Below are 25,418 nucleotides of genomic sequence, written 5' to 3' on the forward strand. Positions count from 1 at the left end.
GATCTACAGATTCAATGCAATACCTATTAAAATCCCATCAGCATTCTTCACAGATATAGAAAAAATAATTTTACGCTTCGTATGGAACCAAAGAAGACCCCGAATATCAAGAGCAATTCTAGGCAACAAAAACAAAATGGGAGGCATTAATATGCCAGATATCAAACTATACTACAAAGCTGTAGTAATTAAAACAATATGGTATTGGCACAAAAACAGGAATATTGACCAGTGGAACAGATGTGAGAATCCTGATATAAAACCATCCTCATGCAAGAGCGAGACCCCGTCTCTACTATAAATAGAAAGAAATTAATTGGCCAACTGATATATATATAAAAAATTAGCCGGGCATGGTGGCGCATGCCTGTAGTCCCAGCTACTCGGGAGGCTGAGGCAGGAGGATCGCTTGAGCCCAGGAGTTTGAGGTTGCTATGAGCTAGGCTGACGCCACGGCACTCACTCTAGCCTGTACAACAAAGTGAGACTCTGTCTCAAAAAAAAAAATAAAAATAAAAATAAAACCATCCTCATATAGCCATCTAATCTTTGACAAAGCAGACAAAAACATACGCTGGGGAAAAGAATCTCTCTTCAATAAATGGTGCTGGGAAAACTGGATAGCCACCTGTAGAAGGCTAAAACAGGACCCACACCTTTCACCTCTCACAAAAACCAACTCACGCTGGATAACAGACTTAAACCTAAGATATGAAACTATTAGAACTCTAGAGGAAAAAGTTGGAAACACTCTCCTAGACATCGGCCTGGGCAAAGAGTTTATGAAGAAGTCCCCAAAGGCAATCACAGCAGCAACAAAAATAAATAAATGGGACATGATCAAACTACAAAGCTTCTGCACAGCCAAAGAAATAGTCATGAAAGTAAACAGACAACCTACAGAATGGGAGAAAATTTTTGCATCCTATGCATCCGATAAGGGACTGATAACTAGAATATACTTAGAACTCACAAAAATTAGGAAGAAAAAATCAAATAACCCCATTAAAAAGTGGGCAAAAGACTTGAACAGAAATTTTTCTAAAGAAGACAGAAGAATGGCCAACAAACATATGAAGAAATGCTCAACATCTCTAATCATCAGGGAAATGCAAATCAAAACCACAATGAGATATCACTTAACCCCAGTGAGAATGGCCTTTATCAAAAAATCTCCAAACAATAAATGCTGGCGTGGTTGTGGAGAGAGAGGAACACTCCTACACTGCTGGTGGGACTGCAAACTAGTTCAACCTCTGTGGAAAGCAATATGGAGATACCTTAAAGCGATACAAGTGAATCTACCATTTGATCCAGCAATCCCATTGCTGGGCATCTACCCAAATGATCTAGTGACACTCTACAAAAAAGACACCTGCACTCGAATGTTTATAGCAGCACAATTCATAATTGCAAGGCTGTGGAAACAGCCCAAGTGCCCATCAATCCAAGAATGGACTAATAAAATGTGGTATATGTATACCATGGAGTACTATTCAGCTCTAAGAAACAATGGTGATATAGCACATCTTATATTTTCCTGGTTAGAGCTGGAACCCATACTACTAAGTGAAGTATCCCAAGAATGGAAAAACAAGCACCAGTTATATTCTCCAGAAAACTGGTATTAACTGACTAGCACCTAAGTGGACACATAGGTACTACAGTAATAGGGTATTGGGCAGGTGGGAGGGGGGAGGGGGGAGGGGGGTGGGTATATACATACATAATGAGTGAGATGTGCACCATCTGGGGGATGGTCATGATGGAGACTCAGACTTTTGGGGGGAGGGGGGGAAATGGGCATTTATTGAAACCTTAAAATCTGTACCCCCATAATATGCCAAAATAAAAAAAAAATAAAAAAAAATAGGAAGGCACACCTCTTGTCTTCAAGAGGCTCACTGTCTGGTGGATGTATTAGCAATTACCCAACCAACAATAACATAAGCCCAACTGTGATATTGTAATCATAGAAGTGGTTCGCAGAGGAAATGAAAGGCTAAGAGGTGCCAGTTAGTTACCAAGTGTAGTTTCCCAGAGGAGGTCTCAAATAGGAGAGCTTATCCTACCTTTGGTGTCCTAGATGCAGGATCTGGGAAAGGGATTGAGCACATGTGATGGATAGGCTGGCTGTGGAGATTTAAGCTGAAAATGGACTTCTGGTCCCTACAGCCCCACTGAGGAGTAGCCCTGGAACATATAATGGAGAGATGGGGCAATCCTTCCAATTGGCAGAGCTTCAGTGGTGCACGCCGTCATTCACTTGGCATGAAAAGAGAAGCGACTTGAAGTAGGAGTATATGCAGGATCATAATCAGTGATAAGGGACTTGGCTGGTATGTCAGCACCTGGGAAGAGAAGCCTTGGTTTCTGCTTGCAGTTGAGGGGCCCCCATGTTCCTGAAACATCCAAAGAGTTTTGTCTCATGATGCAGCCTCAGATTCAACTTCCTTTTCTTGTTACTGTTTTAAGGCTCATTATGCAACTTTAATATTCCAGTCTCAGGATAAACCCCTCTGGTAGGTCAAACCTGTCTTGCTGCCATTTTTTTCCCTTCTGCTGCTTGAGTTATGACTCTTTATTTCTATGGCCTTAATTGTTAGCATTTTGGACTCAGGTTCTGTGCATTCTGGCCTGTGCCCTGAGAATTCCCACTGTGGCCACCACAGTTCCTGCAACCACTCATCTCTGCTTAGTTCTCATTTGTGTGTGTTTATGTGTGTGTGTGTATGCATGTGTCCTTTTGGACCTCCTTTGAAACTAGCAATGTGATGTGTGTCTAAGAGTTTTTCACTTCTGGGTTAATAGTGGTGTGCAAAGTTTCTTCAAAACACTAAAATATTCATAATCCTGTTCCATTCTCTCTTGAACACATTCCACGTGGCCTTTGCTTTCACCACTTCCATGAAGCTCTTGCAAGAACATACCAATAACCTCTAATTGCCCAATAAAATTGTAATTCCTGAGTCCTCATCTTATTTTACCTTTAGGTAATTGACACAGTTGCTCCCTTTTTCCTTCATATGGTTTCTTCCTTTGGCCTCCAAGGCATGATTCATTCTCTCTTACTTCTCTCCCTCCTTCACTGGCAGATTCTTCTAAACTTCTTTGTAAGTATCTTCATCATCTTCTTGACCTCCGAACATTGAAATACAAGACTCAGTCTCCACAAATGTTCTTTATCCATGCTTACTCCCAAGGTGATCTCATCCAGTCTCGTGGCTTTAGATAGCTCTCTGTAAGCTGATGATTCTCATTTGTTTCACTCCATTGAAAACTCTTCCCTGAACTCCGGAATTGTACATTGAACTGCCTATCCAACACCTCCACTTGGAGTTCCAATAGACATCTAAAATTTTAACATGTCCCCAAAGAATTTGAAGAATTGTCTCACAATCTTCAAAGCCCCAATAAGTGATACCCCTAGTTGCTCAGGCTAAGAAATTTGGAGTCATCATTAACTCTCCACTTTCTATCAGATTTTCACATCAATTCCTCTGAAATACACCCAGATTCCCTACTATCCTCATTACTACTACACTTAAGACCACTTCACCATCATCTCTGTTTGGACTATTGTAATAGCCTCCTAAGTAATCTGCCTGCTGTACATGCTGCCTGTTGGTCCAGTTTTCACATGGCAGCCACGTCTTCTAATGGCTTTCCATCAGACTCAGAATTAGATCCAATGTCTTTGCTATAGTCTACAAGACCCTTGGCTGATCTAGTCTCTACTTCCTCTCTCCCACCTGCTCCACCATTCTTCCTCTGCTCATTAAAATCTAGCCTGGCCTTCTTGTTGTTTCTAGTACATGTCAAAAATGCTGTTAGCTGAGAGTCTTTGCACTTGCTGTTCCTTCTAACTGGACTGTTCTTCCCATATATTCTCAGAATTTTCTCCCTTTTTTTTACAGCTTATCTCAAATGACATTTCATCAGTGAGGCCTTCCTGGACCATTCTATATAAAATAGCATCTTCTGACAATCTCAACCCTAACCTGATTTCTTTTTCTTTACCTCATCTCTCACCACCTGATATATACATTTCTGTACTTGTTTATTGAGAGTTACCTTCCAGGGACTTTCCCTGCTTGGTTCATTGCTATGCCCCTGCAGCCAGGGCAGTGCCTGACACTTGGTAGCTCTTGGTAAACATTTATTGACTTAATAAGTGAATGACAGATGAATGAATTAAGGATGGATATGGTAAAATTGAGACGAAACAAAGAAACTTATTTCCAAGTTTCAGTTGACTGGTTTTAACTAAATGCAAATTTCAAATCCCCCGGCAGAAAAGTCAACTCCTCTCTTAATTTTGACACAATAGTTTTGACTGTTTCCATTTTTGTAAGGAATTACCGGGGAGCCGCACAAATGCTGAGAAGCCCTGTGGGCATTTGGCATCATGCATTCATTTCTTTTTTGCCACTGGGGCTGTTTTCGCATTCCACAGTTTTACTCCCACACTCTCATGTGATAGAAGCTACAAGACCAGACTAGGTAACTGGTAAGGTCTCTTTTTGCTCTAAAATATATACCCTTTGCATTTCTTTTTCTCCCATTCCACTCTGTGTGCATTTAGTGCAGACATTATTCCTTTTTGCCTCATCTGTATTGTTCACCTGCTCATAACTTGCAGATGAGGCTATTGTGGGACATGATTTGGAAGACTGATCTTGACTGTGTCTTTCAAATGGGAGTTAATGGTGGCTGTAGAAGCCGCTAATTTAAGAATATGATTCAAGTAGTGAAGATGATGCGCTTATTGTTCAGGCTAAAGCTCTACTAGAGGCTATCAGTTTTCATCTGTAGAGCTGTGTGGAGTTTAGGGCTCCAAAGGCCATTAAGAATGGCTTCTCTCCCTTTAGTCAAGGAGATTTGCTGAGGTGATTTTGCAATTAGTCTCTGAAGTTGTTGATAGGAAACAGGAGGGCAGGATTTTTTCTCTATATATTTCTCACCAGAATTTCTTACTCTCTTTCCTGGAATAAAATTTTAGTCCTATTTTTGCCTAAAATCAATATAGTTAAATTTGTTTGGGTCTAGTAGGATTATGTGTGTGTGTGTGTGTGTGTGCGTGTGTGTGTGTGTGTGTGTGTGTTGGTTTGTTTTTATTTGTTTTTCTTTCAATTCATGTAGGGTGAGAGAAAAAGGATTTATGGCTAGAGTGACAGACTATGTGGGGTGAATATACTCTCAATAAAAAAATAAAAAGAAGAAAAGGAAAGAGAAAACAAAAGAAAAGCCCTAACTAGGAAGGAAGGAAAAAGTTTATTTAGAACTAGAATTAACCTGTTTTGAACATGATAAATACCATACTTTTCAAAAGTTTTTTATAGAATTGATTTCTTTCCATATCTTTCTGGTGGTTTAAGTTGATTGGCAGAGCAAAATGTTGGTGTGGGAGAAGTTATTTCTAATACACAGGACAGTAGGTGTAAATTTTATTTGTGTTAATAATGTTGAATAAACTGCATTTATATATTGGGTTTATTTATGGCTACTGCACTACTACATAATTTGATTGTTCAGTTTTCAGACATGGATTTAAGTCTTTACACAACTGAGAATTAGCTAGTCATATTGTATTTGCTTCTGCTTGTGGAATCAGGAAAATGACCAAACTACAAAAGAGAAGCTATTTCAAGGTTTTCTTATCTTTTTTAAAGTACAAAAATATTTCCATAGAAACTTGATAATGAGTAGTAACTTAACTCTCTCCCTAAGTCTGTTTGAATGACAGGCCTGAAGGTATCTAGTTCTGACTTTCCCATTCAATTACTACGTATGTTACACAAAAGATGTGACATGAATTTTATTTTTCCTTTAAAGAAATCAACCTATTTTTATTCTCCTAAAAGAGATTAAATAGCAATAATTGGCTTTTGCCACATTATTTAAAGTTATTATTTTCAATGTTTAACTTGACAATTATAATTTTTAATTAATGATCATCAATTATTCAAATCCATAAAATGGTTACAGGGGTAATGTTGTTTCAATAATACTAAATGCGTAGTATTTACGTATAGTAAAATGAATTTAAATTTTTGTAGATAATAAAGTTATTTGATCAAGTTTGCCCAGCTTCAATGACAGTTAATTCATGCAGAATTTCAATTTGCTATTCAGAGTCTGTTCTACTTCTTAAGCTAACTATTGCCCAACTGCAGTGGAGTTAAGACCATGAAAGACCATGACAGTTTTAATAATCATATACTTTAATTTTGTTATGACGTTCTCATAAAATAATAAACTGCCAGTGGCTTGGGAGTAGTTTAGGCTCTTGGATTGGCTTATTTTACTGCTATTTTTTTCCGAGTCTGTTATGATTTGAATGTATGTGTCCCTCCCAAATGCATTTGTAGAACCTAAGACCCAATTTGATTGTATTAAGAGGTCAGGCCATTAGGAGGGGATTCATCCATGAGGGTCCACCCTCCTGGATGGGGTTAACAACCTTATAAAAGGGCTGGAGGGAACTAGCTAGGTCTTTTATTTGCCCTTCCATTCATCTACCATGTGAGGACACAGAAAGAAGGCCCTCACCAGACACCAAATGCTGGCACCTAGATCCAGAACCATAAGAAATAATTTTCTATTTTTTATAAATTACCCAGTCTCTGATATTTTTTAATAGCAGCACAAAGAGACTAAGACAGGGTATGGCTGTACATATGTCTAATTTGACACCAAAATACAACTAGAACTTAAAATGGTTGGAATTGTTCAATAGGTATTCATGCCTAATATAGCTAACTCACCAATATTCAGCCCAAGTGATTTCATCAGGAGTGACAGAAATTTACTCAAGAATATGAACAAACAAATATATATGGAATGTTTGGATGTTACCAGAGGCCAGGTCATGAAGGTATACATGGAACTTTTCTTCAAAGAACATAAAATTAAATCAAAGAGATAATTATATCCAATACTTACCTAATGCTTAAATATGTTAAATGTTGCTTAGCTACATAATAATACAAATTAATAATAAAGTATAACTTGATTTCCAGTTGAGGAGTATAACACATACCACAGATGAATTTATTTCAAAATGAGTAATCAAACTTTAGTACATTTATTCTCTCTTCCCCCACTTTTTTATATCCCATTCCTTGGATTAAGGTCAGCTGTTGCACATAAATAAGCAAGGTCAGTAAATAACACCAGCTAACATTTATTGGATGGCTCCTACATGTGGGAGACAGATCTGCTACCTCATTTGAGATCCCCAAATTCCATGAAATTATCCCCATTTCATAGATGAGGAAACAGAGGCCAGAACATCCTTCTGAAGGCAACTCAGCTAGTAAGTAGTAGAGCTGGGATTTGAACCTGGGCAGCCTAGACTTAGAATTCATGATCTGTAGCACTGCACCATCCATCCTGTGTGGATGATCCTGTGGGGTGTGCCAGGAAGGGAAATCCGGCCACAGCCAGCTAGCTTCTCTCTGCAAGTTTACTTTTACAGGGCTCCAATTAGTACACCGAGAGAGCTCATTTACTAAACGGGCTCTGAGTAATTGGCTAATAGGCTTGGGGTGAGTAGTGTCCCCTGGAGAGCTGTTCCCACAGCCTGACGTATTGGGCAGTCAAGCCTGTGGTTGTTTATTCCGCTCCAGGTTCACATAGCCCAGCACATTAATGCTGCTGGAAAATGAGTCTCTATTTAAAACTAAACTGGATGAACAGAGCTTGTCTCCAGCTTTCAGAAAGCAATACTAGGAGACCAGCAAGGAGGTCCTGGGTGTAGCTGGATGTAAGCATTTAAGTTGGGGTAGGGTGAGGAAGATAGTTTTCACCTTTTACATATGGGTTAAAGGGATGAGGGTTGGTGTCTGGGTTTTTTCCCTTAATCCACAGGGTCTGAGAAAAACATGGCTGCCCGGGAGATGGGTCAAGTTACTGAGACTTTCTACTATCTTGTTCTGCTTGTTATGATCCTAGCTCCTCCCCACAGGGGAAACTGCAAGATGTAGATTACTTGCCCCAATGGATACGGCTTACTGCCGGCACTTCTCTGTGTCCCATTTGTTCCAGCTATAAAATGGGGTTAACAATAACACCTACCTTCTAGGATTGTTGTGGGTATTAAATGAGTTGATATAAATAATGTACTTAGAAGAGTGTCCGGGCCACAGTCAGCATTCAACAAATGTTAGCTATCAATGTTATTATTCTGTTATTATTATTTCTATGAGCTTCGTAGTCAAAAGCAATGGGATTTGGAAAGAGTTCAAGTTCCGGTTCTTCCCTCTGCTATTTTTGGGAGCTTGGGCAAGTCACTTACTCTCTTGGCTGTGTTCTCGTTCCAGATGAGAAAAAACATCTTTTTTAAAGGAAAAACAAAATAATTAAGATCTGTCACTTTCATTTGTAAGCCATAAAACTTCATGTTCATTGTTATCATTAATTCCCCAAACCTGGTCCTTCTATTGATTTCACGTTCACATTAACCCATTGCCACAGCTGTAAAACTGGGAGTCCTCTTAAGCTCTTCTTTCCAATGGGTTGGTCCTTAAGATTTGTTAATGTCTCTAGCATCTGGCCCCTTCCTTCTATCTCATTGCAACTTCCTTAATATAAGGCTTTAGCAGCCTCCTAATTGCCCGCCTGCCCCTAGCCTTCAGTCTGCTGGCAGGATGATGGTTCTAAGGTACAAATTCAATCTTCTCATTCCCTCCCTGAAATTCCCTAGTGGTTTCTGACTGCCTTCAGCATAAAATTCGAATTTCTTAGCATGCAAGCAAGGACTTCTGTGACATGCCTTTTACACATGTCCCCAGGGTCACTCTCATCCTTTTGCCTTAATCAGTGCCTTGTGTCACACCAAATTAGACTTGCTTTCCAGAATGTTTCTGTGACGATTAATTTTATGTGTCAACTTGACTAGGCCATGGGTGCCTAGATATGTGGCTAAACATTATTCCGGGTGTGTCCGTGAGGTTGTTTCTGGATGAGATTCACCTTTGATGATGGCCTGAGTAAAGCAGATGGCCTCTCCAATGGGGTGGGCATCTTCCAATCTGTTGAAGGCATGAAGAGAACAAAAGGGCTGAGTAAAGGAAAATTTGCTCTCTCTGCCTGTCTTTGAGTGGGAACATCCATCTTCTCCTGCCTTTGGATTTGGACTGGAATGATTCCACTGGCTCCACTGGGTATCCAGCTTGCCAACCACAGATCATGGGATTTCTCAGCCTCTATAATCATGTGAGTTAATGCCTTATAATCAATCTCTCGCTTGCTGTCTCTTTTATATATCTTCTATTGGTTCTGTCTCTCTGGGGAACCCTGGCTAATACAGTGTCCTTGTATCTTTCTTGTTTTTCCTGGCCTTTTCCTCCTCATCCTCTTCTACCTACCCTTCAAGAGTACACTAGCATCTTACATCTAGCACCTGCTCTAAAGAAGCCTTCTCTGACATCCCCTCCCAACACCCTCACTGAGTTAAAAATCCCTCCTCTTTACTCCTGTGGCATCTAGCATTTTCTCTGCTCACATGTCATAGCTGCTCCTTTATGTATCTGTTTCCTTATGAAAGAGAATTTGAGGATTAGAATCTCATCCTGCTTACTTCTGTATTCCTAGTAGCCTGGAACAAAAACAGTAAATGTTGATTGGATGGAAGAACAAATATTATCCTTAATGGAAATAAGATGATATAGTTGTCCTTTAAGAACTCTCTCTGAATTGGTAATCCACTCTTCCTCTTTACAAGAGGAGACCATACTTGAGATTTATTACCAAACGAATGGCCTCATTTGGAGGCCTCAGTTTTCTCGTTTTGTAAAATGGGAATAATAATGGTATCTACCTTATTAGGATTGTTGGAAAGGGCAAATAAAATAGGCATATACAACTTTTAAAACAGTGCTTAGAATCCTATAATCATCTAGTAAATGTGAGTTTCTACTATCTTATTAGCTCCAAAATGGGAGTAGATTTGTCCCAACTTTGATTCAAGAAAGTTTCTTTTGGAGTTTCAATGAAAGGTTGGTATAAGGTGGTCTGTGGGTTTCCATGACTACAAGAAAGTAGCTCTTAATAGAATGGATTTATTAAAATTCAAACAAAGCAAATATTTATAAGGTAAAACAATGGAGTTCAAAGACTTATAGGGCCCTGGTATGAGCCAGAGAAAAACAAAATTCTGTTCATTCCTTTCTCCTTTTGTCTGTTGGTTTTCTCTGCCCTGAAGTTCACAGTAAAATAGAAGATATTCAATTCCTATACACATTCTTGAATCTTTCTCACTTCCTGCTGATGCATTTTTGTAACATTTTTTTGTCTTTTTGATATGCAAAGCTGGAAAAGAATAACTAATATATGAAAGACAGTGAGGTCACATAAGGAGAGACACTGGCTGGCATGCCACTGTCAGTCACACGTTCAGTGCAAGGCACCTGTCCAGACTTCCCATGTCACCTCGTTTGCTGTGGCCACCTACCGTGCTGTGATCAACAGTCTTTCAAAGCATAAGTAAAATAGAGAAAACAGTGGTTACTCTCTACCTCTTAAGCAGGAGTGTGAACTCTGATGAAGATTAATCAGCAAAAGGGCACAATGGGGCCTGGACTTTGGGGGCAGACAGCTGGATTTTAATCCTTTCTCTATCACCTTTTTTCTTAATCACTTTGAACACATTGACTTTCTTTGAGCTTCATTTACTGTGTCCATATAATGGACATAACAGCATCAATCTTTAAGGGTTGCTGTGAACATTATGGTTTTTAGCAATAAACAATAGCTATTCTTTTTTCTATGTTCAAGTAAAGTATCAGGCACCATCTTTGGTAATTCTCTGCTGTTCTTGAATCTGAAAAGGCTTGAAAGATAATGCCATGGCTTATATTTGTTGAGAGCTGGAAGATAAAAACAGTTTAGAGATACTGTTAATTCTGCAAGTAACTGTGTCTCTTTCCTTTACCCCCTCCCTCCCTGTCTTCTTTCCTTCCTTCCATGCCCTCAAAGCACTTGCCGTATAATAGCCCCTAGTCAAAGACGCTCATCATCTTTCATATTACTGATGGCATCCTCAGTAGCTCTGGGAAGATACCGTTACTTTTTTCATGTGTCTCCAATTCTACCATGTAATTTTGTAGTTAAAAATCTTCATTTCATGTATTGATATTAGTTCTGCATTCTCCATTTTGAAGGCCAAGTGTGATGTAATCCTTCTGTGATATAATTCAAAGGCTCTTTTGATGTTGAACCAGAGGTTCAAGGGGAATAAGACAGAGTCTTAGCAGGCAAGACCCAGCTGCTCTGTCATTCTGAATAATGATTATTTAGGCTAAACCATCTTATATGAAATACATTCATAAAATCCTAAGGAGTACCATTGTGCATTGTTTTGGGGTAGATAAATTGAAGGGTTCTAAATTTTATGTAGACTCTTAGTTTGAGAAGAAGCCTATAAGATTCTAGGGCCAGTGGACTCATAATGAGCTTATGAACAATCTCCAACACAGGTGCCTTGTTCGTGCTTAAGCTAATTAGAGGCAGAGATGGAAACAGAACTTGGGGCTTCAGTGTGTATCACACAGCTCGGGGCCTGGGGAGAGGCTGGTGAAAATAACATATCAATGTAGTCCCAACCCCTATATGGCTTATATCTTCCCTTTTCGTGACTAGCTGGTGAACTTGTTTACCTTTAAGGTTTCTATTCAAATACCTTTTCCTCTGGAAAGCTAACCCTGAACTTCCCAGGAGGGTTTAGTCATCCTCTACTTTGTTCCTCCAATGTCTTGTATAGCCCATGTCCCTCTGGGTTCCCAGACCAGCTCATTTGTGGTCTTTCTTCCCCATGAAACTATTGACTTCGGAGGGCAGAAACTGTGTGCTAATTATCTCTAAATCACCACACTTAAAAGCCTGCAGTCTGGCACACAGTAATTTCTCAATGGATATTTGTTGAGTGAATAATGAACAAGCTGTGTTTTTCAAGTATTTCGACCAGATGTGGAGTCCCAGGGCTTACCTGCAAAGAAAAGCTGTTCATACCACCCTGCCCTGACGTTGCCAATGACTGATGTTCAGCCTAAATTCATGTCAAATGCTCTTCTGTCTTTGTAGAGCTGCATGGTTGCATTAATTCTGTTCTTTTCAGGAAGACTGGAGGGTTTTGCATGTAATAATGGAGTCCCCAAAGTTTAGGAGGAGAGATATTTCATGACCCCCACTCTGAGATCTATAAGGAGTTTTATTTTCTGAATAAGTATTGATCGCACCTTACAAAATACTGCAAACCCATATAATTAAAAATAATGAGACCAGTCATTGGTGGGCAGTGCATGGCTAAGTATAAGAAAAGACAAATTCTTCAGGTGCCTGCGATTTTATAATTGTACTTGCTTGGGAAGCTTATTAAAGCCTTGCAGGTGCAATGTTTCATCACAGAGTAGTGAACCTTTGAAAGATATGCATAATAAACAGAGTTTGAAATATGTTTTTATTCCAGGCCATATGGTCCTGTCTGGAGCTTTCCTGGATCTTTGGGTCAGTTCATTGTTGAAAGATGGGTTTGCAAGGACCCACCTCTCGGAGCAGCTGTCAGAGCCCTATCAGAATGAATCTGCTTTTGCATGATTATTTATTTTATGTGGCTCTCTGAAATGAGCCCAGCCTTGCTCAGTAGCTGAAATGTGCTGAGCAAAGTCTCTTCCCTGAACAGCTTGTGGCCATATCACCAAGCAGTGTCCTTCCTTGTCCTTAAAAAGTAGACTAGCGAGACTTGCACATTAGGTCAGGACGGGCAGTCCGGGTGAAGTGTGCCCACCTGGGCTTGAACTTGGTGCCAGCAATATGAAAACTTTCATGGTAGCATTTTGAAGAGGTGTCATTGTTCTTTCTTCTCAACTCTTTGTTCCTCACTTCCCCATATCTCTCAACTCCAGGCAATTACAGTGGCTACTGTACCTAAGCACTTGAAGTGTTTTTGTGGTGTTGTGGTGAGAATAGTGCTAACCCTTGCTGTCCCGTTGTCATGAACAGAAGATGGCATTGACTCCTCTGAGAATGTCTTTTTAAGGGTCACTTAATATAATTTATTCAGCATTTATTGTATATGTATAGAAATACTAGACAAGAGTCTTGATCTTGGAGTTAAGTGATCACAAGAAAATATTCCAATTTCTAGCATACTTTGGACAGTGAATTGATCAGATTGGAAGAAGATTATGTCTCATATCTCTTTCTTTCTATTTGGAAAGTTGAGCTTGGAGTTGAATTCTGGCAGCTTGGACCAAAAAGAAATCTTGCCTTCTTATGAACTATCTTTTCTTTATTCTTACATTGCTGATAATATGTTCAATATTTCATTACATCTATCAATAGCCATTCATTGAATGAAGCAATTTTTATTAAGCACCTGTCCTTTACCAGCCACGTCTAAGACTTGGGAAGGCAAGATCCACATGCTTCTTACCCTGCTGGAGCTTAGAGTCTGGAGTAGAAGACAGACATTGAACAAATAGTCAGTGAATTACACGTCTTACACATGTTACGAAAAGGAAGTTAAGGCTATTGAGTGAATACACATAGCAGAGAGACCTACGTGTGGTCTTTGCACTTCTGCTTACTTATTTGAAGTAACCTTAACACTTGTACCCCCATAATATGCTAAAATTAAAAAAAATAATTAAGAAAAAAGGGTAAGGTCAATGTCAGATTTTTTTTTTCTTGTGTAAGAATCACTCTGCGTAAAGCAATAACTTGTATATAGTACTATATGCTTATCTTAGCACATTTTCTGCTGCTATAACAGAATACCTGAGGCTGGGTAATGTACAAAGAGTAGAGATTTATTTCATGTAGTTCTGGTGGATGGGAAGTCCAAGATCAAGGGCCTGTATCTGGCAATGGCTTCTTGCTGTGCCATAACGTGATGGAAGGCATCACATGGTCAGGGGAGAGAGAGAGAGGGAGAACGAGAGACAAAAGCAAGAGAGAATTCTCTCAAGCCCTTTTATAACCAGCATCAATCCATTCATGAGGGTGGAGCCCTCTCAACACCGTTGCATTAAGGATTAAGTTTCCAACACATGCTTTCTGGAGGACACATTAAAACCATAGCCATATTTAATAAAATATTTGTGGTGGTAAGAGAGGAATGAAAGAAAGAAGCTAAGAAGGAAGTATTAAGATTAGTCCCTCTATTCAGGGTACACTTTGACAAATTATAATTTGAAAGCCTAAAATCAGTTCTACAGTAAAACTACATATTTTTCTTTTACCCCCACATTCATTGTTGTCATTTTTTATTCACTCATGGTGCCTACTTTTCAGTTTCTAGAGCCACAGAACCCAGCACTTAGTCTTGTCTGAGTATAGAAACATGTTGCTCTGATATTTTTATCTAGAGTTTCAGCTAGTACTGTCTTTGAGGGCAATTCTTAGTTGGCTGTAGTTGGTAGAAATGAACTATTTCTATATACAAATAGATCAATAGTCTTATGGAATAAAGTGATAGCTATTTCAAATTGTATAGCTCAGGCCTAGGGGTAAGATCATATACTGAAATAAAAAAAAAATTACCAGCCATGCAAATAGGAAGAAGCATACAATCCATAATAAAGAGAAAAAAATCAATTAAAACTGACCCATAAATGAAAAAAAATCACATGATGATGATGATGTTTTCTGCTGGAGCTCTATTATGGTTGCATTTGACTGAATCCAAACTTCACAGAACAAATCCTATCAATAAAATCTTTTAAATAAATCTTTTAAATCTTTTGATAAAAGAATTTGTTCTGCAAAATGTGGATTCATTCAAAAAACTGCACTCAGGATCCATAAGGCCACATACGGCCCCAAGGCTGCAGGTTCCCCACCCCAGCTTGAACTTAAGGTCATCATAACCAAGGCTTGATTCATCATCTTCCCTGCCACTCCTCCAAAACCTATCTATGTCCAGTATTACTTAACTCATAGATTGACAACATAATTCATTAAATTATGCTTTTTTTAAACTTTGCTTTTTTTAAAATTTCCTGCACTGATAGCCAGTGACTTGTTAAATCTTGTTGGTTTTCATCTATCTGTTGAATCTATCTCGTTCTCTCCATCTTCACTGAGGCCACCCTAGACCAAGCTGCCAACATCCCCTTTGCGATTTACTGCAGTCTCTCCTAAATGCTCTCTCTGATTCCATTCTTGCTACACTCAAATCTATTCTCCACAGAGGTCTCAGCAATCTCTTAAAAATGTAAATTTGCTAACGATATGCCCTGTTTAAAATCCTTCAATGATTTCTTTTATTGGTGTTGGAGTAAAGATCAAGATTTGTAAAATCTTTATAAGGACCTGGATGTCTTCTTAGGTGCTACTTTGTGACTTTCTCCCCATAATTCTTTATGACCCTGCTGAACTATTAATATCTTCTTTATGTTCCTTACATGTGCTGTGAACTCTTCCCATTATCTGAGCTTTCACTTATCCTGTTCTTTTTGCCTGGATTGCTCTGGTCCTTCTTCATCTAGTGCAGTGGACATCTGTCATGTTTTCAGGCTGCCCAGTGCTTGCTGAACGCACTTGCTACATTTGAGGGATGTCCAGCCTTACGAGTTTGTCTAGCCAAGGTAGTGGATGAGATTGCCTAGGTCTCTGTGGAGCAAGGGCACAGACATGTGAATCACCAACCGGACTCGTCCGTGTGTGAATTTAATTCGAAAGTGAACAGCTTGATGAAGGCAGGACTTTCTGTGCTGGGGAGGGTGTCAGAAGAGACATCCAGCTTCTGAGAATGACTGTGGTTATAAGGTCTAGTTTCTGGTGCAGAAGTAGCCAAGATGCTGGTGGCTGCTGGGGTTGCGAGAAAGTTGGATTTTGGCAATCACAAGTGCAGGACCACCTGCTCATTGGGTCATTAGCAGTCATGGGAGTTTCTTCAACCAGCTGGTTCCTGTGTTGTGTTTCTGAGCATTGTTCCGGAAAGCTTCGTCTGAGCCTATTTCTTCAGTCTAACCCCTTTTTGCTTCATCAACCAAGGTCATCTTCTGTTACTTACAACTAGGAAGAGCCCTGGCTGATGGCATTAGGGAACTCCAACTCATCTTTGGGCTTTCAGTTCTAGTTCATTACAGGAAACTGCTCCTTTAACTCTGTTCTCCGACCCTTGCCTAGGACAGATCTTCCATGATAGTGTGCTATCAAGACTCAGTATCACGTAGGAGCTCAGCCTGCAGCCTCTGTTGTTACCCTGCCTCGGGTTTCTATCTCAACTCTCCTACTTACTTGATGTATGAATTTTGCAAAGATTACCAAACATCTCTGTGCATCCATTCTCTTACCTGTAAAATGAGGATGATTCTAATAACTATCTAACTCATAGGTGGATTGTAAAGATTAAATAGACAAATACATACATGAAATCCTTAAAGTGGTATCCAAATGCACCATAAATGTTAGCTAATATGTTGTTCTTTCTCACCCTTCCCATTTATTTCTTTTCATGCTACTTTTCATAGACTATAATTAAATACTCGTAGGATGATAATTTTTTTAAGATATGCTGTCCACATAAGCTGTAATTTCTACTAAAAAGGGACTGCTTATCGTGTTCATCATTGTATTCCCAATTCCTAGCATGACTTGTGTTTATTTAAAAGATGCAGGATGGGTGTTTTGTGGGATCCCAGAAACCTTGAGCGAAGCCATCCCTCCTCCCAGCATGCCTCCGTGGGGGTAACTTCAGCAGCACCCAGCGTTCCTGGCAGTATCCCCTAAGCTCCTACTGATTATTTTTCATGACCCACCACTGACCCCTTTCCGCAGAGCACACACCCTGTCCCAGGTGCCCAGCTTTCCCTCGGTGCTCTGATTTCTCTGGTTCTCAGCACCAAGCGTTTTGTGCTGACTGTATACCCTCTAAAAGCTGCTTGGAGCCAGATGGGAGGAAGAGATAAAACAGATTTCATTCATTGCCCTCACAGACACTGAGAAAAATAAATGCAACAATAGCAACAACAAAGTAGTATATGTAGAATGTTTACTATAAACTAGGCATTATTTATAGAGCTTTATATGTTTGATACTCACTACAATCCTGTGAAGAAGGTACTATTACTCCCCTTTTACAGTAGGGTAAAGTAAGTCCCAGAGAAAAGGAAAGAAAAGAAGAAAGCTAGAGAGAAAGTGAGGGAAAGGGGGAAGGAAGACAGCTTTTCTGGTGGAAGAGAGCTCCTCTTGCTGAGAGGAACTTTGGTTCCCATAAAAGGAGTGTCTGTACTAGAGAGGCAGAAACTATAAAAGTAATATTGATGGAGAACTTATAGAAGATGACACTGCATGTGTACCTATCCTCAGATCACCTTTACAACTCAGGCATTTTTATATGATCCCTTTCAACTGCTTGCTATTTGCAGCTTTTCTCCCCCAAAGTCTAATGTAAGTAGTAGGAATAATGCAGATAATTAAGAAGTCTGTGCAGTTCATTTCTGGTTAATTGGCATTTTCCTATAAAATATTTAACAATTAGCTTTTGGTTTTCAAAGGCTCTCTTTTCAGAGAGTCATAATTTTTGCTACCAACAGTTCCCATCTGCAGGTGGGGCCTCCTGCATTGGGATTATTTGGGCATTTTCACAGATGTTGTCCAGCCACTGATATTCAGCTGGAGTTAGGGGGGCTTATTGTGCATTTTCTATGTTTAGATCTCCCTGATTTCATTTTATTTGATTTTTTTTTCCAAAGAAAGGGGGAAAGAGCTGGCATGCCAGTTTTCTTGCAAAAACTGTTATCCAGCTAAAGGCGTCCTCCAATTGTAATGCTCTTGTGCAGTTCTACCAAACTCAGAGAAACACATTTTCAAAGTTAGTGTAGGGTCTAATTGCCAGAAAATTGGCTTCAAACTGGGTCCCCAGAAGGCTTTCTCTCTCCAGCTCTGACAGGCCTTGAGAGATATTCTCATAAGCCCCTAGCAAGATCAGGTGGGTGGTTTGGGACTCAGAGCCCAGTTGGCAACCACTCTAAAAGAGCATGGTACATTAGTTTCCTGGGGCTGCTGTAAGAAATTACCACAAACCTTGTGGCTTAAAACAACAGAAATTTATTCTCCCGCAGTTGTGGAGGCCAGAAGTCCGAAATTAAGGTGTCAGCAGGATTGGTTCCTTCTGGAGGTTCTGAGGGAGAATTTATTCCATGCCTCTCTGCTGGCTTCTGGTGGCTGCCGGCAATCCTTGGTGTTCCTTGGCTTGTAGACATCTCACTCCAGTCTCTGCCTCCGTTTTCACATGGAATTCATCCCCCTGTGTCTTCTCCCCTTTTCTTCTCTTCTAAGGACACTCGTCATTGGATTTAGGGCTCACCGTTATCCAGGATGGTCTTATGTCGGGATCCTTAGTTGAATTACAATTATAAAGACTGTTTTTCCAAATGAGGTCACACTCACAGTTTGGAGGGACATATCCCTTGGAGGGGGGCAGCATTAACCCACTACGCATGATGAATTGAGAGAATTCCTCCTGATCTACTGGGGATGGCGCTAAATTTCAACCAAGCAGTGGGACGAAGAGGCATTTGGCACTCTTGAGTCCACTGCATTTCTATCTAGTCTTCTCCCGGTGGTCATCGTTTCTGAAAGGAGGTGTAACCCAGCCTGGCATGGCTGCGTCTCTCTCTCAGTGCAGAGATCCTCTGGCTCTGACTGGGAGGGAAAGGGGCTGACAGAGATTCTCCAACACTTACAAGCCTCAAGATAGATTCCTCTGGGGTTGGAAACTATATTTAAAAAAAATTTACAGATTGCTGTCAGAGATTATCCTAGGCTTATGGGTCTCAAACTTGATTAGGAATCAAGATCATTCTCAGGTCCTGATCTGTCTGTATTAGTTTGCTAAAGCCGCCATAACAAAATACCACAGACTGAGTTGTCTTAAACAACACAAATTTATTTTCTATCGTTTCTGGAGGCTGGAAGCCCAAGATCAAGGTGGTAGCTGGTTTGGCCTTTCTCTTTGGTTTGCAGATGGACACCTTCTCTCTGCGTCTTCACGTGGCCTTTCCTCTATCCTCGTGCTTTCCTGGTGTCTTCCTCTTGTAAGAACGTTTTCACCTTGGAGTCTGCATTCTCCTAAGAAGTGGCCAGAAAGGAAAGCAACAGAAACCCATGGGCTGGGTGCTGTGCTGGGGTTCCTGTTATTCCATTTAATCTTTACAACATCACTAGAAGTAGCCATTAGTGCCTCCACTGTACTCATGAGAAATGAGAGGCTCCTTTCAGCTAGTAACAGATGCATGCAGCACTAAAACCCAAGACCGTAGAGGTTTCTTTTCCAAATATGCCACATTTATTTTTATAAGTTCCTAAACCTTGGAGATTTTTCAAGTTTGTCACTTTGCTTTAAAACACAGTGAATATGGTTATTATGTACCCTGTATGACAATTCTAATAACTTGAATGCTTTGTGAGTTTGTTTCTATTATCTGTGGATTCTGGTGGTTTCTGTTTTTTGTGTCATCATTTTTCTATGCCTGTCTGGTTATATTTGATTATATGCTAATGATTCTACTTAAAAATGGGGATTTAGAATACAGGTAACTCCCTTCAAAAAGCATTTCGATGTATATCTGCCAGGCACCTGGGAGACTACCAGTCTAGCATCACTTCAATCCAAGATCCAGACCTGACATTTGCTAAACTACTGGGTGACTCAAGATGCCCCAGTGACCAGTTTGTTTCTGGCGCACTCTCACCATCACCCTGAAGGTGTAGTCTTTTGGGTTCTTAGTTTTCTCAATGAGGGTCTCATACTAGATTTCCCACCTGCTGTGACTCTGGGTTTTGACATCTACCCTCTTTCCAGAAGACAGAAAAAGATTTAGATATCCTAAGATTGGAAAATTACACCAGGCAAAGGTAGTTGACATGCCTAACAATCTCAATTTCCACCTTGAGATTCAATTTCAGTTTTCCATTGTTTTGAAGATTTATGTAAAAATTGTATTTAGCATTTCTTACTTGTTTTCATTAGCCATTACTTGAAATCTAGAGGGCTATGTTTTTCCTTTGCACTCATTGCTGGGGCTGTATTGCTCCCATTTTCTCTTCTGTGAGTCTCCTGCCTTTTTCTCTGTTCAGAAACTTCCCACTGGTTCTTGTCATGGCATGTTGGGTCTGTGGATTAGTGGTTTGTTTAATAGTATGATAGTTTTGCCATATCCATGGGTCTCATATAAGTACTAGGCCATCCTGAAAACAAAAGCTATCTCTATCTCTGTTTACAATTTGTGGGAAAATAAATCCTATCAATGCCGAGCTATTTCTAGACTCTTATAATGTGACAAACACAGGCACAATTATGATGTTTCTTAAACTAGTAACTTGAGAAGGTTCTACCCAGTACCATAAAATAAAGAGTTTCCAAAATAAGTGTATGATTGTGTGTGTCAGTGTACACACATCTAGGTAGTAAAGAATTTAACTTTTATTTACTACACACATATGTTTGGTACTTGCTATCAACTTCTGGGAGGTAATATATGCCATACTTGATAAAAATGTTTTTGTTTAGGGTGGGGGCTGTTCATGCCAGAAAGACCAACAATGGGATTTTGGGTGGAAGTTTTGGATCACCTGATTTTAGTTGACCAGGAAACTGAGTTCAGCCACATGAGCATTCAGTAAACCAACCATGCCTTTGTAATAAAGCTCCCAATAAAAACTCTGGACACTGAAGCTCAGATGGCTTCCCTGGTTGGCAATAATCTGTATGTATTGTCGACATTGGTACCAAGAGGGCAATATGTCGTGATTCCTATGGGAAAGGATAATGGAAACTTCATGTTTGGAATCCCTCAGATCCTGCCCTATGTATCTCTTCCTTTGGCTGATGCTAATCTCTATTGTTTCCTGTAATAAATTATAACTATGAGTAGAACAGCTTTCAGTGAGTCCTGTGAGAACTTCTAACAAATTTCCAAAACTGAGGGTGGTTTTGGGAACCCCTGGAACTTGCAGTTGTCATCAGAAGTGAGGGAAGTCTTATGGCTGAGGTTGTGCCCTCAACCCTTTCAGTCTGTCTATCTGTGCATGTGTGTGTATGCATGTTTGTGTGTACATATGTAGCACAGTGCTAGTATGCAGTTCTTATAATTAGAATGGGCTGACCAAAGCTGTAACACATTAGCAAGGTTTGGTTACTTTTCTTCTTGCATTTTTGCCTCCAACCTGAGGACAATGAGATCCTTTCCACTGGCCTTGTACTCCAAAACAAACTCTGACTTTGTGATGGGTGTAATTTTTATCCTGATGTGCTTTGTACCTACCCAGAGTTCCTGTCAGTCTGAGTTTACTTTTCCTCCAACACTGGTTAAAGAAAGAAAGTGAACTCACAGAAGTGTTTTTTTTCCCTGCCAAGATTTGGGACCTCATAAATCATGGTGACAAGAAATAGGATAATGGTCTCTTTCCGTTCTTGAGGAGATCGGAAGAGTAGGGGTGTGCAGGTTCCAGTGTGGTTTTGTAATTTTTCCCAGTGGTGGCACAGTGAGAAGGATTCCAGCAGGCTAGTTCCTCAGCCCTAACTAGGTAATTCTCTACTTGAATGTTCCTGCAATGAAAACGCACAGATATCCACCAGTGTCACTCGGGCGGTTTAGTGCCTGCTGCGGAACTCCTGGCAGTTAACAATGAAATTGTCAGGATTTCCTTTTTGTTCCTTTCCAAGCAGGCAGGGCATCATTTTTATCCCCTGGTTTAGCACATGAATCAATCCTTTTATACGTGATCAGTGGGACCATGTGTAGCTTTATACCTGGCAGACTTTCTTGTTGGGCAATAGTTCTGCAAATGAGAAAGAAAATATGCAGATTCTTACATGTCCCCAGATGGAATCACAAGGCAAAAAAGATTGATGTATTTTTGGCTTGGTATTTGGCTTTGGTCATTTTGATCTCTTGGAGATATATGCCATTCAGTACTTAATTGTTTTAAATAAATTATTAAAAACCTGATATTTTCTAGATTATAACTGACAGAGGGGGAAGGAAGGACATGTGGCAAATGTGGACAGGTAGGAGAAGAAGGAGTATCTAGTAAATGTTTTTATTCCTGCACAGCTTAATGTGCTTGAATGCTATATTTTTTATTTTCCAGCAATACTGTATTTACCAAGAGCCAATCCAGCTTGGCTTAATTCCTGCCTCAAGGCCATTTATAAGGCACTCTCCAAGCAAAGCTCTTTGCATGCCTCCATGCACAAATGGAGAGGGGTTATGTGTCAATTAACCTGTCAGGGAGCTTTTGTCTATGGAGTATCCACAGTCAAAAAAAATTCCAAGAATATTTGAAGACCAACACATGTGTAATAGAATATGAGTGTAGTGTTTCTAAGAGACCTGAAAAATATGGATTGACACCAAAGAAAAAATTAAAAGACAGATCTTGCTTTGCTGAATGTTTAGCTAGAGAAGTCATTTTGGTTGAAAGCAATCACCAACACAATTAAAATTTGATTTATTATATAAATGTTCATTTTCACCCAGAAATGCATTCATCTTGTAAAGCAAACCTGCTTTTTCATTTAATTTCTGCACTGAGAAATGAATATTAGTGCATTCCATATATTGGATTTATTTATTCTGGAGCTAAAAAAGAAAATGCCCAATACAAAGACACACATGACCTCAGAATTTTGACAAACATAAATTACTGATAAAAAGTGAGCTTAATTCCCTGACTAAAGTGATAGAAACCAGTCTAAAACCATTTAGAGAATTTTCCACACTTTGATGTCTTAACATGGAGTTCATGGATGGGCTTAAGGGCAACCACAAATGAAATTACATAGAATATTTGTGCATATGTACATTTTGTGGGGAGATGATCCATTGTTTTGCTTCTTAAAGGGCTTAAGCACCACTCTGAATTCAGAGGTGGGGCAAAGGGAATGTGCTATAGACTGGAAGGTGTGTCCCACCCAAATTCACGTTGCTATCCTAGTCCCTTATGTGATGTCTTCAGGAGGTGGGACTTTGGAGGTAACTAGGTCATGAAGGTGAAGCTCTCAGGAATGGGATTAGTGCCCTCATAAGAAGAGACATGAGAGAACTCTCTTGCCCCTTCTGCCATACAAAGTCACAGCAGGATGCTGTCCTGCTTTGTCACACAGCCATTTATGAATTAGGGTGCAGTTCCTCACAAGACATCAAATCTGCTGTCATCTTGATCTTGGGCTTCTCAGACTCCAGAATTATCAGAAATAAAATTCTGCTGTTTATAAGGCATCCAGTCTGTAATGTTCTGTTATAGCTACCTGATCAGACTAAGAAAGGATATTGTAGCATTTTTGTGCTTGCTCAGCCAAGGACATAGGCATGGTCAGAGCTGTGTGCTTACCCTTTTCATTTTGGAGGTTCTGTCTCCAGAATTATGAGACATGTCTCAGTTTGGCCATGGTGACACAGGTAAGCTCTGGGGCTTCCTCAGGCATGCTATTGTCATCTCTTCCAACTTATTAATGGACTTTTTGGAATATCTAGAGGCTGTGCATAGAAGCTGGACAGTATCTTTACTGAACACACTTCCAGGTACTAGAGATGAACTCGTGTATATGTGTTTGTGTGTGTGTGTGTGTCTTGGTGCCTAAAAAGTGATAGCTATTGAAAAAAATGTGTATCGAGCAAATGAATGAATAAAACAAATGTCAAAATGAATGAATGACCAAATAATTAAAATGATATGTAACTTAACTTATTGAATGAAGTTCCTGCTTGGTTCAAGCAGAAAATTGGGGAAGGAAATTTTAAAAAATTGGACAAATAAATAAAAATTGTATTTATGATGTGTAACATGATGCTTTGATATATGCACACATGTGGCATGGCTAAATCAAGCTAATTAACATATGCATTGCCTCACATACTTATCATTTTTTTTTTGTCTGTTCCCACTGTGCTCCCCTGCAGAGCAGGAGAAAGAAACCCAGACTGCTCATCAGTGATTTTGTCTGTGTTCTCATAAAACCTTTGGAGAAATGGTAATTTTTCTGTTTTTAAAATTTCAGCCATCCAACTTGATAAAGTCAATCTTCAAGTGTATTGTGCATGGTCTCTTCTGGATAACTTTGAGTGGAACCAAGGATACAGCAGCCGGTTTGGTCTCTTCCACGTTGATTTTGAAGACCCAGCTAGACCTCGAGTCCCTTATACGTCAGCCAAGGAGTATGCGAAGATCATCAGAAACAACGGCCTGGAAGGGCATCTATAGGAAAGATGGCTAGAAAATACTACCTGGGGAAGAGGCCTCTGCTTTGGGGGAAAAACATCTGCTTTGGTGATGGTCTCTCAGGAAAACGTAGTTGCTTCTCTAATCAACAGCTTGTACCAGTGGATCTGTGATTATGAAGTCTGAATATGTGATGCCTGGTGATGTATTTAATAATGGTCTTTATTTGTATCTGGATCAATGAACTTTTAAAAAAAAGTAGAAGAGAAAACCACTAAAATTGATTTTTGTGTTAAAAAATCAGACTTAGAAACAAACTCAAATCCTTAGACATTTTCCTGGACAAAAACAATGCAAAATTTATAAAGATAATATGCTCATGATTTGCAAATGTAACAAATTACTTATTATAAGAATAATTGGTAATTAATGTACTTATTTTGTTTACATAAGCTACTTTTGCTTAGTAGATCCACTGTTATGTGATCCATAATTTTTTCTACTACCTAATCTAGCATTAAAAAATCAAAGTTAAAAGTTAGTCACATTATATACTTATGCGGTTTTTTAACAAAAGAGTTAATTGGTAATCTATTTGATATAATGTATTTGTTAATATATTTGGTTTATATTTTATGTATGCATCAACAAATGTATCCTTCTCTTACACAATGAAATTTTGAAAAATAATAAAATAATTGAATAAATTAGACTTAGTATGACAGAGAAAGCATTTATGTCTTGATATTCAGGAAAAAAAAAGACAGGTTCTTCCTGCAGAGTGACACCAAATTAAAAGTCAGTTATAAGCAGGACATGGTCTCTACCTTTGGGCAGCTCTTTAAATTTTAAACCCATTCTACTAAGTGAAGTATCCCAAGAATGGAAAAATAAGCACCACATGTGCTCATCAGCAAATTGGTATTAACTGATCAACACCTAAGTGGACATATAGGAATAACATTTATCGGGCAGATGGGAGGGGGAAGGAGGAGATGGGTATATACATACATAATGAGTGCAATGCACACTGTCTGGGAATGGACATGCTTGAAGCTCTGACTTGGGGGGCTAGGGGGGAAGGGCAACACACGTAACCTAAACATTTGTACCCCCATAATATGCTGAAATAAATTTAAAAAAAGAACCTCATGAAAAAATACATGAATTGAATGACAACCGAAGTGTAAGCAAAGGTGGGGTGTGCATTCATTACATTAGCAGTTGAAACGTCTGAGATACAT

The 25,418-nt window shown here is 39.5% G+C and overlaps 1 protein-coding gene across 1 annotated transcript in view; it reads left to right on the plus strand.

Annotated features, from left to right (window-relative positions):
* LOC105856057 (cytosolic beta-glucosidase) overlaps positions 1–25,157 on the plus strand; it is a 110,692-nt gene extending 85,535 nt beyond the window's left edge. The window contains exon 5 of the mRNA XM_012737486.3: positions 24,014–25,157. Within this exon, the coding sequence (XP_012592940.1) occupies positions 24,014–24,216 (203 nt within the window). The 3' untranslated portion in view covers positions 24,217–25,157. The remainder of the gene's footprint in view (positions 1–24,013) is intronic.
* The last annotated feature ends 261 nt before the right edge of the window (positions 25,158–25,418 follow it).

This window comes from Microcebus murinus, chromosome 3 (genome assembly GCF_040939455.1).
Source record: "Microcebus murinus isolate Inina chromosome 3, M.murinus_Inina_mat1.0, whole genome shotgun sequence".
Classification (NCBI taxonomy): Eukaryota; Metazoa; Chordata; class Mammalia; order Primates; family Cheirogaleidae; genus Microcebus; species Microcebus murinus.